Source organism: Orbicella franksi, chromosome 12 (assembly GCF_964199315.1).
Source record: "Orbicella franksi chromosome 12, jaOrbFran1.1, whole genome shotgun sequence".
Lineage (NCBI taxonomy): Eukaryota > Metazoa > Cnidaria > Anthozoa > Scleractinia > Merulinidae > Orbicella > Orbicella franksi.
In genome coordinates, this window is record NC_138156.1 from 9,044,830 (window position 1) to 9,061,261 (window position 16,432).

General features: G+C 36.9%; 1 protein-coding gene across 1 annotated transcript; it reads left to right on the forward strand.

Moving 5' to 3' along the window:
- The first annotated feature begins 1,268 nt into the window (after nucleotides 1-1,268).
- On the forward strand, nucleotides 1,269-15,393 carry LOC145463053 (uncharacterized). Its single transcript, XM_081446763.1, has 16 exons — nucleotides 1,269-1,500; nucleotides 3,021-3,077; nucleotides 3,308-3,335; nucleotides 3,752-3,806; nucleotides 4,707-4,858; nucleotides 6,221-6,276; nucleotides 6,634-6,700; nucleotides 7,706-7,753; nucleotides 9,381-9,492; nucleotides 10,178-10,471; nucleotides 11,062-11,168; nucleotides 12,086-12,177; nucleotides 12,937-12,963; nucleotides 13,156-13,229; nucleotides 14,048-14,209; nucleotides 15,201-15,393. The coding sequence occupies exons 1-16, from the start codon at nucleotides 1,405-1,407 to the stop codon at nucleotides 15,388-15,390; spliced, it is 1,617 nt and encodes a 538-aa protein (XP_081302889.1). The 5' UTR covers nucleotides 1,269-1,404; the 3' UTR covers nucleotides 15,391-15,393.
- Nucleotides 15,394-16,432: the final 1,039 nt, after the last annotated feature.

Sequence of the window (16,432 nt, forward strand, 5' to 3'; positions counted from 1 at the left end):
ATTCTCAATGTCCGCATCCCTATGCTCATATATGTGAAGAATTGCCGGGGGGACAACCTCTGAGAAACTGACAATTTATTGTGTTTCCTCGCTGTTGAATTGGTTCTAAGGCCAACATCCCATCTCCCTTAGTAAATAATTTAGAGCATCAAAAGAGCTACTTAGGTTTTCTCAGTGTAATCAACATCTTCGGGCAATAAGTTTTAAGCGATTTTTTTCAAGACCCAGTGGCGTAATATAAAAAAAGTCTGCTAGACTTTTTCACTTTGAGATCAAACCCTCATTATGCACGCAAAAATTGTGATTGGTGAACAGCCCTATGATAGTCTCAGTAAGAGAGCTTCAGTGCACTGGGATAAAAATTTGTATCAAATCTGGCCATTATTGTTAGGTTCCCATCGATGCTTTCGACTTTTTGACATGCGCTTCACATGGGTTCTCCCGTCCCGTTGTTTCTTTCATTTTGGCAATTTTTTTCCTTTTCACTATACAAAATTAACGTTAAAAAAACGACGTTTCGACCATTCGATGGTCATTTTCAAGTCATTAAGAGTAGAATTTTCGTATGCGCTTAACATGATATATACAATCGATTACGAAAATGCTAATGATCGAGATACGGACTAAAACTCTAAAATATTTACATAGAAGCAATACAAGAAAATTGCGGCATAAATGATAAAGAAAACGTTAAGGCGATGGAAACGATATAAAAAGTGAGATAATTAAGTAAATAGCTTCGTGCGAATCGAGTCACTCTGTTTGTTCAGAATAAAAACATTTCAAAAATCAAACGGTCGAGTTTACTCCGACATTTTTTCAAAATCTCGAAATTGCTTCCAATGGTCTCCGGATCCTTTCCGTTTTCATCCTTTACGTTTTCATCCTTTACGTGGTTGCCGATTGTTGATCGCTTATGTTCCTCCACACGTCGATGTAGGTCGACTCGTGAAGCCGACATGGAGTGTATCACACAGACCACACTTGTAACCAAAAACATGAAATGCTTAGTCACTAAGAGACTGCATGTTTCTATTTTTATATTCGTTACGTTGGCATTTTACTGCTCCTTATAGCAAGTCTCAGTAAGTCTTGAGCCGTATTGCATCACTGAGATATCTCTTCATTTCCGGTTCCGGTTCCTGCAATGCTTGAATAACCCGTGATGAATGTGGGTTGTTTACAAAATGAAGGGCCTTTAGATCCATCGAAAAACATGCATATCTATAAAGTAAATAAATGTAACGCCAGTAACAGTATAAAAATAAAGTTGGGAGCCATGAGATGATGGCCCAATTGGCCCATCACTTCCGATACTAACTTCGGTCACGTGATCTGCTGCTTGGCGTATGTAATTTTGACACCTTGTAATGTGGCCATGTAAGCAGAAATCATTTAGGCGCGATGGACGCCTTAAAATCTCGCTTACGCGCTATATTATACCCACCTGGGACAAATCCATTGAATTGGAAGATTTTATTTATTGTATTCTGCTCTGTGGTAGGTGAAACTTTAAGCTTATTAATTTATTTTGGTCTGAACTACCAGTTACTTCGTTATGGCCAGTTTAAACCTTGATGTGCTTACAACCAACTTAACAACTTATTCTTAAGTTATAACGTTCGCTATTATGGGGAAAATTAGCTGGACTTCAAATAGCGTGAAGGAATTCTGCCATTTGTAGTTCTTCACAGATGTCGTGCCATTGTAAAACGCTGATAATTTTCCCTGGCTTTATCCTCCTTGCATGTTACGTAAGCCAAGAGCTTTTGTCTCCAAGTGCATTTGTTTAAGCTTCAATAATTTATATCAGTCCTGAGATTGATTATTTTAGCAGAATATTGCGACGGATCGTATTTAGAAGAGTATAATCCTTCTAGATGCCCCACATGTCATGCAGTTGTTGACAAGCGAGTTTTACTCTATACTGTCACGTTGCGTGAATTGCATATTAAACAAGGGTTTGTATTGGGAGACAGGGGGGCGAGAACCAGGGTGTAAAGCGGGTGTGGCAGGAATGGGAGAAGGGGGTGGGAATTGCGATTTCCTAGGTGGCAGCAGCCAGGAGAAATAGAGAAAAATGTTGTATCTTCTTGCAGTATCTTGCACTAGTAAAATTACCAGGAGGTATAAACCTCTTAGGAAGGCATGGGAACTTGGAGTAAAAAAATATTGGATACGGGAAATGCCAATCTCCTTGTCCCCTCATTAAGGCATGCAATAGCAAAACGGCCTTTTTCTACCTTTTAAAGAAGGCCAGTTGTTTAAGGTAGGCAATTGGTCATTCAATAATCAAATGCAGTCTGTATGAGGCAGAAACATGAGCCAGCTCATAAGCTAGTTCCAGAATGATGGAGGAATTTTCAGGCTTTCACGCCTTCGGTTTTTTAAAAGAAATTGTGAGCTCTAGGCCCAGCCTCCACTAGAGCACTCTCAAAAAATTTTGTCAAAGTTTGTAACATAATCCCTGTAAAGAAATGTGAAAGAATTTGCATGCATTCAAAATTTGTGCGGTGTAAACTGCTTGCATTGTTATGACTGGATAAAGCACATTAATTAATTTTAGTATCAGCATGGGTTGCTACATGTAGCTCAATATTGAGGTAATAATTAAATAAATGAACTTGAAATGGCCGTTCACAATTCTCTGAAGTTCTCTTCAGTTCCAAAATAGTCAAAACAACATGGCATGGTGGGGATTTGTGTTATCGCTTAGCAATTTCAGGGACAAAAAACACAGGTTTGGTCAATTCTGAGACTCTTGTTCGATCTTCACCTGACTGAATTCTTTTAATTTAAGTGGTTGACAACTGTCTTCAGGATACTTTTTGCTCTTTTAACAATAAATGAATCAATACTACAATTCTTTTTTCATGAAAAACTGCAATAATGGTATACAAACTAGGCGATTTAAGGCCTTTACCCAATGGAAACCATTGTGAGTCCTCTTAAGTCAAATAAAAATCCAATTCAAATGTACTGGTGTATTCTTAATATAAAAATTGCTATCTTTCTTTCAGCTTTGCAGTGCAATATGTATCACAATATTGTTTCCATTCTTACCAGCTATGGTGAAGGTGAGGTCTGAGATCGATGTTAATAACAATATAAATATAATGTACCATATATCCTCGAATTAGAGTCCTTGTCGCACAACCCCTTTAAAAATGTCATGGAGTACCCCCCAGCCCATGAAGAAAGATGTCACTTTGCTTAGGTTTAGCAAAATAATCACCATTTGAAATAAAAACAGGGAAATCTAATTAAGTTTTTCTTTTAACAAATTTAATTTATTTTGTTTTGCCAGAGTTTTGGAATATCAGATGAAGACACAGGTTGGGAATTATATTTCTTATGTACATGTAACATGTTAAAGTGAATGAAAGCATGAATCAAAATATATACTACGCTGTATGAAACAGACTTCCAGTTGAGGATTTTACCCAAACTTGTACTCATGTTTATTTCAAGTAGGTTTTTGCATTGCTATAGTCCTCTAGTATTGCCTGCAGAGAACTAGATTATAATTTTTTCAGTTAATTTTCCCATAAACAAATTATGTTGTGGAATCGTAATTCCTCTGTATAACTGTTTAGAAACAATAAGCATTTTTTAAACTTGCGTGTCCACTTTCTCAAGGTTTTATTGTTGAGGAATTTGGATTATTTCCGTTAATCTATTAAAATCATAGTTAACAGTTATTCACTATTTATTTGATTACTAATTAAACATTGCTTGTTTTATTTTTTAGGCTATTATGCAGGTGTCATTGCTTCCTCGATGTTTCTTGGACGTACTTTGGGATGGTAGGTGAACTCTTTGTGGAGAATTAACTAAACATAAATTATAAACATTATTTATTATTTCTCCCATACTAATGTCATTAGCAAATTTGGTTTTGATTATAAACAATGCTGGCCAAACTTGGGAAACCCACAAAGGGACACTTTTCCTTGTTCCTAGGGGGTCCCATTTATGAGGATGAGGGTTCTACTGTGAAGAACGTATTATAGCCTACATACATGTAGCATTTCAGTTTGTCTGATATTCATATAAATTGTATAACCTGCATATAGCTTTTAATGACTTGTGGTAGAAATCACCTAAAACTTGTTTCTTCATATGCATCCTCTTGGACCAAAATTTCATCATCTATGACAGTTTCGACAACAATGGTTACTAAAGGCAGCTTACATTATTATTGGACAGGTGCTCTAGCTGTTTTCTTAAGAGGTACTATGACATATTATGGCCATAGGTGTGTTGCATGTAGAACTATTGCACATAGAACTATGCCTGCCAAGTGCTGCAAGGTGACCGAGACACATGTAGCTCTGTTTATATCCTTGATGTAATATTTGGTGTTTGAGTGTATGACTTCATCAGTCCTCTCATTTGCATATTTTACGCATTTTGAAAACGTAAATATCTTCGAACCAATGCAAATTTTGTAAAAGGTAAACAGCATTTTTAATCTTTTGTGGAGTTCTGTGTAATAAATCTAAAAATTTAAGGGGTAAAAATTTGATCATAGTACCACTTTAAAGTAGAAAACCCTTGCACAACGAAAACGACTCAATACATGTATGCAGGCCAGTCACTGGAACAGGGGATCCTGATGATATACATGTGTATGCTTCTTTGCTGAGCTAGGGAAAACTCTTTTTATCTAATTTAAATGCAATAATTTATATTCTGTATTTCAGCTACTTCTGGGGATGGCTCACAGATAAAATTGGTCGAAGGCCTGTCATATTAATCTCCCTTGTGCTTACTATTATTGGTATGGCTAGTTTTGGATTATCAGTGTCTCTCACCATGGCCATCATTACCAGATTTTTTGTTGGATTGACCAATGGTATGTCTGTTCAAATTGGCATTTAAATATTAACCTTCGTGCTATGAATAATACTGAATTACATTTACTTACAAGTATATTAATTATGGGCCATTAAAATGCAAGCTGTACACTCAAACCAGTACCATACCAGTAAACAAAAGGTCATGTAGTGGTAAATGACAGTGCTGGTACCAAATTCTTTGATTTTAGAAGAGAAAGTAGTGAAAATTAATGAGGTGACATTTGGTGAAAGAAATCCTGGGATAGACTAGCAAATATTTGGAAAACCTTTGGAAATCTCTAGACTTCTTGGGGTATGGGAAGTCATTTTCAGGAATCCTGGTATATTCAGGCAAAAATCTCTGGCCTACTGAACTAGACAAATTTTGCAGGTAGAACGAAAGTGGTGTGCCATCATTATGCTGTCAGAGGTCTTATGATGGGATTTTATGGTAGAACTATTATACAATATAATCCAAAATACACATCAGAAGCATTGTATAGACCTTTGTGCAGAACTTTGCCACCGTATTGTTACAGGAACCATTAAGTTTGATCATATAAGCCCCACATTAAGAGAGCTACTTCAGCTTCCAATTCAACAAAATCGGTGACCGTTCTTCCGTGACCCTGTCGTGGCATTTAAATGTGTGTCTGGTCAAGCGCCTCATTATCTCAGTGATCAATATTCATGACAAGAATTGCAGTCACCGGGCGTATGACCCAAAGTTGTTAACTATTGAACATCCCTTTGTATAAGTGATCAATATTCATGACAAGAATTGCGATCACCGGGGCGTACATGTAACCCAAAGTTGTCAACTATTAAACATCCCTTTGTATAAGTGGAGTGCCGGACAGAGAACATGCTACTACCGCATGGTGCACATCTGGAAAAATCTAGACAATACTCTTAGAACCGCAAACTCTTTTTCTACTTTTAAATTTTACCTGGTAAACAAATTGATGACTGACTTTTAAATAGCATGTCAGATGGTGTGTCCCTACATTTTAGTATTTGTTGTATGATGAATTGTATGTTGTTTAATGTTTATTGCATTCTTTCCCTTTTAATTGAATTGTAAACCACTTCTTTTAACTCAGTTTAGCTCTCTTGTATTGTCACTGAAAAGCCCCATCAGGGGAGTGTCAATAAACTATAATTGTTGTTGTTGTTGTTGTTGTTGTATAATTATCATACAATATGTTGACTTGACTTGAAACTGAAAATTCACAAGAATGTGCAATAGTACTGACATCACTAAGAAGCTATTTTTAAAAGCCAAGATTTCCTTTCAAGTAAAGTATTCATGTTAAAAGTACTAAAATACTTCTGAATCAGTTAAATACTTTAAATTATTTTGATCTTGTTTGTTTCAGGGGTCATAGGAACTGCTAAAGCAATTGTTTCAGAAATCAGTGATGATACTAATCAGGTGAGTACATGTAATAACAATTCTTATGCATATTTTTTAATGATATTTGCTGACTGTATAATCATCACCCCAAGCCTACAATGGGCGACAGAAGTGTTGAGACACTTGGCAGTAAAATTTGATTTTCGAGCGTCTTGGAAACATTTTCCCCCCTTCCCCCCCCCCCCAAACAATTTTGATTTTTCTATATCTTAGACTGCACAGACCACAGCGCCTACAAATTGTTTTGAGTAAAAGAAAAATGAACACATAGTCTAATTTCCCTCTTGAACCATTAGCCCGACAATCTGCTTAAAAAATCTTCTGAAATACAACTAATCAAACTATTTTGACATCTTGTCTAATTTTCTTCATAAGGCCTTGGCTGTATCAGTGATACTGACGGCTTGGAATATGGGACTCATTGTAGGACCAAGTATCGGGGGTAAGTTGCAGTTTGTACACTAAAAGGACAGGTACAAAAAGCAGGTGACAGGTCACACTGGTTAGCCTGAAAAAACACTCAGGTTAGCCTGAATAAGCCTGTTTCCACTTGGCTCTCAATAGTAGCAGTGGCACATAAAAGTTCTTATTTCCTGTGACCTGTGTTTTGTACCTGCCAATTTCTAAATAAAATTAATCCAGAAAGGTTCAAAGATTGCATCTAAAGACAAGCTGAAGATTTTAGAAAACTTCCAGTCCAATTGCAAGCTTAGACTGAACACCACAATGTGTAATAAATCTTTAAGTACATGTATCAAGTCTCCAGTGGTAAGACCCTATGTGTCACGTGGCATGAAGGGACAGTGTTCTCCAGCAGTGAACGGTCCCCAAAGAAAGTGAAACATAATCGTGATGCCGCTGTTGCAGGAAGGGTTGTCCTACAAAAGCAGTTATTATAGTAGTGTACATGTGATATTGCAAAGATACTTTGGGTCGTATTTATTAGTGATGATTGAAGTGTATGGTTTTTCAGCAAGAAAAAAAGAAAAGTCATTTCATCTGGTTTTGCCCTTCTTTGCAAAAAACACTCTGAACTTTGATCAAGCAACTGTAAAATGCCACCACCCACAAAACCTTTCATGACTGATATGTATGCTTGTATGCTTTTCTCAAAAGGCTTTATTGACAAGTACAAGTTAAAAAATACTTCCAAAAATTATGCATGATGAAATGCTCAAGGGCAGATCCAGGGCTGTCTTTAAGTTTTGAGTCACCTGTAGCCTTGTTCTCCACACCCATAGCAAATTTGTTACTTTGTGGGTCAATTCTGTCAACAACAGGCAATTTCACCCATGGCATCAACGGAAAATCAAGCATACTCAGCTGTACCAGGTGTTACGGGTTACGGCTCTTAATGACAGCCTTGCAGATGGTGGAGTATAGTACAACTGGTAACACTTACATCTCTGTGAAAACTATTACTAACTAAATGTTTCATCACTTCAAGGTTATCTTGCTGAGCCTGTACAAAAATATTCCAGTGTGTTTACAGAAGGTGTGTATTCAAAATGATTTCTTATTTACTGTAGCCCTTTAAAATAATGATATTGGTCAAGCTGAATAATGAAGTCACCATCACACTATGTTTCTGGTTACAGTCAAAACACTCAGTGTATTCTGATCGATATCCACGTACTATTTAATTAACTACTTATGAACTGAGAGTGAGGTCTTAACGGGAAATCTCAAACTGACACCTTGTGATAGTGAGGTCAATACGGCATGGCCAAGGTGTTAGATTTTCCCGTAAAGACTGAACAACCACGTTATTGGGTTGTTTATTATGTCCCGCTTTTTGCTTTGCTTTTGCAGGCCCATGATTGGCCAGTCACAGGGCATTACAGAAGAATAATGCCCTAGAATTAGCCAACCAGAGTGTGCATTATATCAGCCACAAACACATTAAGCCTCATAATAAACATTTTTGCTACACCAAATTTAAATAATTGAATATTTTGATCCTTCAAATTGATGTCACCTCATTAATTTTGAAATAAAGAGTGTTGATTGTTTTTAACTGTGGAATCGGGGCCCAGTTGTTCAAAACTGCAATTAAACTAACCTCCAATTAAGCCTAATCGTTGATTAAATTTCCTAATCATGGGTTAGCTAATTGGGGTTTAGAAAATGGTTGCTCTAAAGGAGATTTATAATCCGCCGATTAACTAATCCATGATTAAGCGTAAAGTGGATTATTTTAATTTATTATAATGTATTCTTATGCTATTTTACATCACAGAATTGCACAAAACTTTTGTTTTCAAATGGCTTCCGTGGCGAAAAAACTGCGTGTGAAACTGTGGCCTTGTTCACTCCAACTGTATCGCTGATAACTTGAAGAAAGTTGCCACTAGAATAAAATCTTAGTGCTAGCAGCACTTTGGTCTATTGGTTCAAGAGCATGGCTGCGCTTCGATTTTCTCCACAAATCTGCATGTGTGACATTTGTGGTGTATTCAATGGATGCTCTCCTGAATCTGTAATGAGCTTGAAGCTCTTACTTACTATAAGCGAGTATGTTAAGATTATATCTGATAACATTTGTCCAATGCAAGGGAGATGAAACAACAAGCCAGACATTTTTCTTCAAGTTTAATTGGCAGATTAGACAGTTAATCCTCCTCTGGAGGTGTATTAAATTTAACCCGCCGATTAGAATTTGATTAGCGTGAACCGGGCTTTGAGCAACGCAATCTAATCACAGATTAAATTTTAATCATTGTTTAAGCAATTTAATCCCCGATTAGCGCTAATGGCAGGTTTAAACAACTGGACCCAGAAGTATAAACTCTAAGTAAGCAAATTGTCAGTTATGTCTCTATTTTGTCTGTAAGTACATGATGATGCTAAGGATGCAGTTTATTCTTTTTAATTTCAAGAAAAACAGTTATTTCTTAGATAAGATTATGCACAGAATTTCAATCAATCATCAAGGGCATTATGCCTATTGTGAAACAAATCCAGTGGGTACACATTTTCTAGGTAGTTACCTTTCTTGGAAAAAAGCAAAGTGTCTGTGTGCAACCAACAAATAACCTTAACTTCATTACCATTTTGTGAATAAGGCAAACTGCAGGATCATTTGCTCTGACTAATTTTATTGATTACTGGCTGTTTTTCAGGTTCTTTTTTCGACAAATTTGCGTTTTTCCTTCCATGTCTGTTTAATTGTGGAATACTACTTATTTCATTTGTGTTGACCTACTTCCTTTTACCAGAAACTCTTGTTAAAAGGTAATATATTTTGAACCAAATAATTTTCTTTATTATATCACTTGTTTAATATATTTTTGATAAACAGTCCTTGTCTGTTGAACGAAACACCGATTCATGATTTGGCAACCAGAAAAAATTCAGATCAGACTATGATGAAGATGTAGTAAAAATCCAAAATATGATAGCTACTTTGGACTCGGGGTAGGGGGGGGGAACTCCCATATAAAAGGACAGGGGTGCTTATTGTAGCTGTTAAACAATGTGGTTTTGGTTCCTCTTAGCCATGTTCAGCCGCAAAAGGTCCGCAGCAGGAGCTTATGCAGTACCTTGTAGAGTACTGAGCCGAAAAAAATATGACAGGAGATAATCTTTTGTTATAGAATTTGTATCTCTTAGCAGTGAAAAAATTTCAAGCCACACACACAGTGCAGGATCTTGGCACCTCTTAGGGGTTCTTTTCAAAATTTGCGATGAGTGCCCCTGTCCTTTATATATGGGAGTCCCCCCCAGGACGTTGGATGACTACATGTTGATAATAATAACCCATAATTATTTGTGTTTATACATTTTATACTTTCACCATGGCTGCAGTTAGCCCACTTTGACAAATGTTGGTCCAGAAAGGTTAATAACTTTAATGCAATTATTTTCTTTTTTTTCATCGATAATACTTTTTAATTATTGTTTTTTTAAAATTTGACAGTGAAAGTGAAGCATCTACAGTAAGCGAAATTGGTGAACTAGCCTTACAAAGCACAATTAGCTCTGTAGATAATCAAGAGGATTGTAATCAGCAGAGATTACTGGTGGACTCTGATAAAACTTGTAAAGAAAATTCCAGTTTCCAAGAAGCAGAAGAACTAGAAATCTTTGTCAGGGATGCTGACAGTGAAACAAAAGAAGATGTCGGAAACTGCTGTGGCTGTAAAAGGTGGCAGTGCACAGGATATGGATGTTGTCGATGTTTTAGGAACAGCAAAATTGCAATTTTATTCAGGTAGATACTGCCAGTATTTTTTTTAGGATTGCACATGTGTGTGAGAAGATTCGGAAGTTGGAAAGCTAAGCAAAACATGCAATGTTTTGATGACAACTCCTTGTTGCCATTATCAAATGCAAATGAACAACATTCAGCAGTTGATGTGAGTAAAGGGGGGTTTTGTTTCCTTTACATTCAGGTTTTCAAAACGTTTCCAATGTGTACATGTACCCGTACTTGTAAAGATCCAGTGAATATAGGTTGTGTGTAGATTGTTGATGGTTTTCTGATGATGGCAACGCTGTGCCAAAACATTTTGTTTTATCATTTATTTCTCTTTTAAATTTATCCATTAAATCCCAAACAATGTCTTAAGCCAGATCTATGGGTGTCAAGGCATCATGTGGACACCCACCCTCTTTTAAGAGAAAACAAGTGAATATGAATTGTGGGATTTTCTCTTCTGTTTTTAGCAAAATAAGTTTGAAAATCTTGGTTGGAGAAGTCACACTGTAACAACTCAAGTATCTTTAATGGTGCAAGCATATATTTTAATTAATGTGACTTAATCATTCAGTTGCAAGCCATATTCTGTGTTATGATTGCAGAACTCGTTCAACAATGATTGCCATTGCTGTTTACTGTGTTTATTCATTTATCGTCATTGGTTTTGATGAGCTTTTTTCACTCTGGGCAGCCACTCAAGCTGAAAATGGTGAGCTAAATTGGTTCTATAGTAGAACAGGGCTGTCAATAAGGGCTGTAACCCGTAACATCTGCTACCGCAAGGTGTGTTTAATGGGCCCTTAATATTAAGGGTGAATTTACCTGTTGTTGGTACAAGTTTGCTACGGGTGTGAAGCTACAGATGAATCAAAACTTAACACCAGCCCTGCTGAATGTTGGAAAAACAGTATCAACTCTTTCATATTTTCTTTTTTTTTTTTATCAAAAGAACAGAAATGAAGTTTAACCAAAATTTTCAATCCCTTGTCAGTTTATTTCAAAACCATTTTCAGGCTAATTCTCAGACCACATAACGCCTTCTCAAATGCAGAATCTGACCTATTCTATATATGTTTATGTCCTGAATGTCACTTTTACAGTGGGAGAGCTTATTCGAAGGAGTGCTTAATGGAAAATATATGGGGGTACTTAAAGGAGCAGTATGTCACATTTTGCGCATCTTGAAAAGTTCAGCCTAAATTTTTCAAGTTTGTCATTTCAAATCTGTTGGTCTTCTCCATCTTTAACCATCCTTGTTCCTTTGTGGCCTAATAATATCTTTTTGCCAGAGTTTTTCTTTCTTAATAGTAAACTACTATTTTCAGGTTTCCTTCAATTTAAAGGTAATTTTGTACTTGGCCTGAAAATAACTCAAAATACAACGACTGAGCAGACATTCTTAAGTAAAAAGAAAATGGCTCTTAAGAGGGAGCACTTGGTCCGACAATTTCATCTAATCATTCACTTTAATGGTAGTTCTCCTTACCAGTATATGCATGTATTATTAGCTCTGATGTACATGTAACATCTTAGAGTAATTTAAGGTGATTACATAATTCAGATCTGTGATTGAAAGAACTGATTTGTTGGTGTTGCTGTCTTCATTCTTATTTACTGTTGTGATAGGTGGACTTGGATTCTCAACAAACCAAATAGGTACTGCATTACTGTGTGTTGCAGCACCTCTCCTGTTTCTTCAGATGTGGACATATCCCAAGGTACGTATACATAAATTTTAAAGAGGGGGTGAATTAAAACAATGCAGACTTGCAAAAGTACTATTGAAAACAATCAAGTGGTTCTCTAGTGTTGAATGTTAAAGATTCCCTCAGCTTGAAAACTTGTTACATATGGCAATTTAGGAAACAAGTAAATGCTGTAGCATCTACTTATTATTACCAAAAAGTGTCAAAAGTAATAACTCCCTCGGCCTGAATTACTACAATTATCAGTTGAGGAAGGTGCAACATAGTTTTGGTGACAAAGTTTTGGACTTAGAATTACGGTGTTACCACAGGCGGCTTTCATCTTTTCCAATGGTAACAATATTGCTGCCTGTAATTTTGTGCGCTTTGCTGCCAGTGATGTCAGAGGTCAACAAGTTGCCACTGGAAATGGAGCCAGTTGCCCATGACAACAACTCAAGTTGAACATAAAAACCTGGTCACCACACTTTCGTCATGCCTTACTCAACTGATAATCATTGTAGTGATCTTTGGAAAATGGTTGTAAAATTTTGCTTTTGTTAGTAAAAGCTAAAAGCAATAATCCTCTGAATGTAATGACCCTCCAAAAGAAGTAACCTCAAACATAACTCATTGTGTTATGAACAATGCTGAAATAAACATGCACAGCTATTTAATACCCATGAAAAGTCCCTGCCCTAGGCCCAGACAATTAATGAATCAAAGCAAGTGCTAAGTTTAGCTTCAAAATTTACATAAATTCATAGGGTTTTGCACTTTGCTTTATTTCAGTTTGAAAGACGACTTGGAGCAAAAAGGGTGAGGTTTTTAATTTCTTAAAATTTTAATGCGCTATTTTTATGTAAAAAATGTAACATTTTTCCACATCATTAATTAAAACAAAGCATTCAGATGTATGAAAATTACTACTGCACTTCAAACATACCAGTTTCACTTTTTCAAAAATCAACTTGTGCATAAAAATTCTAACGTTACTCCCTTTGCTTACAGGTTTTTCAACTGGTAAATGCCATCATGGGAATACTGATGGCATCTCTGTCTGCTATAAACACTTATTATGACAGGTAATTTATGAAAACTATTGGGTAATAAAAAAGGGAAATTTTGCTTTAGCCAAGTGACCCATATGGTAGCCTACGTTTAGCCATACCAACTCCCTATTAATCCCAGGGGACTGGGTACGGCACAATTTAGGCCCTCTTTAAACGATCTCGGGTTGTTGCTTTTTACCCTGGGTTGAATCACTGCGGCGGGTAACCCTCTAACAATCAAATGTTTATAAGCGTTTACATGAAAACAGTAGTCAAGCCGGGTCAGCCCCCCTTGCCAGGTAACCCTTGTCGAGACTCGGGTTGACTTGGCAAGTAGGGTTGAAATTTCGTCAATTCTTCTATGTAAACAGTGGGCCAAAAGCTAACCCAGGTTGGTACTTTCAGTCAAATAACCATGTTTTTGTTGTTTTTTTTTTGGGTTAGCACATCAGGACCTCTCACCATTCTGTTATACTTTCTAGGTTTTTTGTTTGTCGTCTTTCTAGCCCATGTTTTCAGTTTTTGATCGGTAGAAAGGCTGGCCCAGGTCATCCTCGAAGCAAGCCACACGCTATTGCAGACTGACAATCCGGGTTGGTGTAAAGTGTTTACTTTTAGCACTTTCTGCGGTGATTCAACCCAGGGTAAAAAGCAACCTGGGACGTGTAAAGAGGGCGTTAGGCTGCCCATATGGGTCACTTGGCTGAGTCACTTGGCTGAAGCAGACTGAAATAAGTGGTATTCCATGAGTAGTGGTATTTTCCCTGAAAATACAATGCAGTGTTCCGGTGTTGCTCCTCGATATCTGTGACAGGCCGCCTTATTAATATTCTTGATTGGCAAATTTTCAGATCTACAGTGCTGTGGCCTCTGCTGATTGGCATTCTCCTACCCTTAAAGTTAGGTGTTGGTTGTGGTTTCAGCTCGACGGTAATCCTTGTGAACAATTCAGTTCCTAGTGAACTCCTTGGCTCTGTTAATGGTCTAGCCATGACGGCATCTTCAATATCCAGGTAAAGAGAAAAAATAACAGTGGAATACTGACAAGTACCAAATTATAATGTCAAAACATACCTCAATTCTTTCAACACACGTACACTATAACAATTTTTAATAGTTGTTTGGCTATTTCTTTCTGTCTTTCTTTCTTTCTTTCTTTCTTTCTTTCTGTCTTTCTTTCTTTCTGCCGTTCTTTCTGTCTTTCTTTCTTTCTGTCTTTCTTTCTGTCTTTCTTTCTTTCTGTCTTTCTTTCTGTCTTTCTTTCTTTCTTTCTTTGTATATTTATTTGTTAACTGCACATTTAAAATACGAAAAATTGTTTAGATTGCATGACATCAGTCAAAAGTCCCATCACAAAATACTTATTAATGATATTATGATCCAATCCAAAAAACAAAATACAGGCATATTGTAGAGAGAATCTAAGATCCTTAGGTGTAATGTCTGAGCTGTGCAAACTAGTTATTTAATAATCTCGTTCTTAACATCTCCATGTTTGCAATGACGTGCAAAAATTTCCGACGATTTTAATTTTGGACAAAAACAGTGTCCGAAAATATAACCGTCCGAAATTTTTAAGCATCCAAAATATTTACAATAGTGAGTACAGTATAAAATTTTAAAGTAGCTTTAAAGCTCTTAGTTTCCTTTATAGCGCAAACTCTACTTGAGACACTGCTTGACATGCATTTGTGTTATTTTCTTGTCAGGGTATCTCTGTAGCCTTGAGGGTATAGTAAAACTATCATTTTGACAGATAATGTCTCAGTCTAATTCGTGTTCTGTGGGCGCAAAATTGCTTTAGCTATGTTTCATCACAGTGTCCGAAATTGTTGTCCGAAAGTTGTCTGAAATGAGATAAAAAGTGTCCAAAAATGAAACGTCCGAACGTTTTTTGCAAGTAATGTATTTCATTTGTGTAAGTACTTTATTTTTTTGTGGGGTGGGAATACTTGTTTTCAGAAGTTTACAGTAACAAGCATTTTTGTGCTCTACTTGTCTTAGGACTTTAGCACCACTGTTTGCTGGAAGCGTGTTTGCCTGGTCAATAAGCAAGGGTTACAAACATGGATTTCCTCTGGATGAACACCTTACTTTTCTCTTGCTTTCTGTTGTGTGCTTGCTGTGTATTCTGTTCAGCTGTATGCTCCCCAAGGGATTAAACAGCAGAAAAGCAGGTCCAGTAAGAGTATAATCATGTGAGAACAGTTGGAAACTCTCATCTTCAACAATTCTGGGAAGCTGAAGTGACAACAACTCCCCTCTTTGTCCTAATGGCAGTGCGGCATCAATGAGGCTACAGTTACATCTGGCAGGCAGGCCTGTCAAGAGCCTGGTTGCAGATGTCTACACAGAAAACTCTTTTCCACGTGAAGCAAGGAAATAGTAATTTGCAGGCAGGGTAGTCAGTACTGTGAAAATGAGTCAAAATGTCTACAACACAATGACACCACACTGCACTAGGCCTTTATGAGTTGCTCATCAAAAAGTCGACAAGAAGGTGCAAACTTTCTTTTGGGTACATGATATTATAGACTTGCTATTAAATTGAATTGATGCCTCACCAGCATCCACTGCAAACCTCATAATTTTTCCCCATCCCTCTGTCACTTTTATATAGCTAATTATTAGTGACTGGCGACGGGTTTGTCGTTGTTTATGGTTGCAAATTTTGTAAAATTAATACTTTTGGTGTGAGTTATCGGAAATGTTATGGTGAAGGGGAATATATTTATCCAGTAAGTGTTTTGGAATAAAACAATTATTTTGTCTCTGAAACACCTCAGATCAAAGGCCGTCGCTCTGTGTGGAAACACATATTTAAGTAAGTGTGTTAACACTACTAAATTTACCAATATGATGGCTGGTTTTCTTGGCTGATAAGCTGTGGGCATGCTCTCTGCTCAGGGAATAGACTAGCCTACGCAGACGCTCTTTGGGCTCGTCTCGCAATCTTCCTCCTTCCTCTCCACGTGGGGGAGGAAGATTGCGTGACGAGCCCAAAGAGCGCCTGCGTTGGAGACTCGGAATAGACACGGTGGAGGCAAAACGCATTCAACGATAAAGATATATGCAGGCTCTTCCTACCTTCGTTCTATCTTTTCCTAAGTAAAGAGCATTCCTAAAAACAAAAGGAGAAAATATAATATTGGAACTAGCTCAAGTGTATGTACGTAATTTTAATGACTTTAAAGAATCAGATTAATATATTTTCACAATGTGTCAAAGCATCTGGA

Coding starts and splice junctions, on each gene's coding strand:
- LOC145463053 (XM_081446763.1), top strand. CDS start 1,405: ATGGACGCCTTAAAATCTCGCTTACGCGCTATATTATACCCACCTGGG. Junction 1,501..3,020: donor TTATTGTATTCTGCTCTGTG/GTAGGTGAAACT, acceptor TCTTTCTTTCAG/CTTTGCAGTGCAATATGTAT. Junction 6,277..6,633: donor TCAGTGATGATACTAATCAG/GTGAGTACATGT, acceptor TTTCTTCATAAG/GCCTTGGCTGTATCAGTGAT.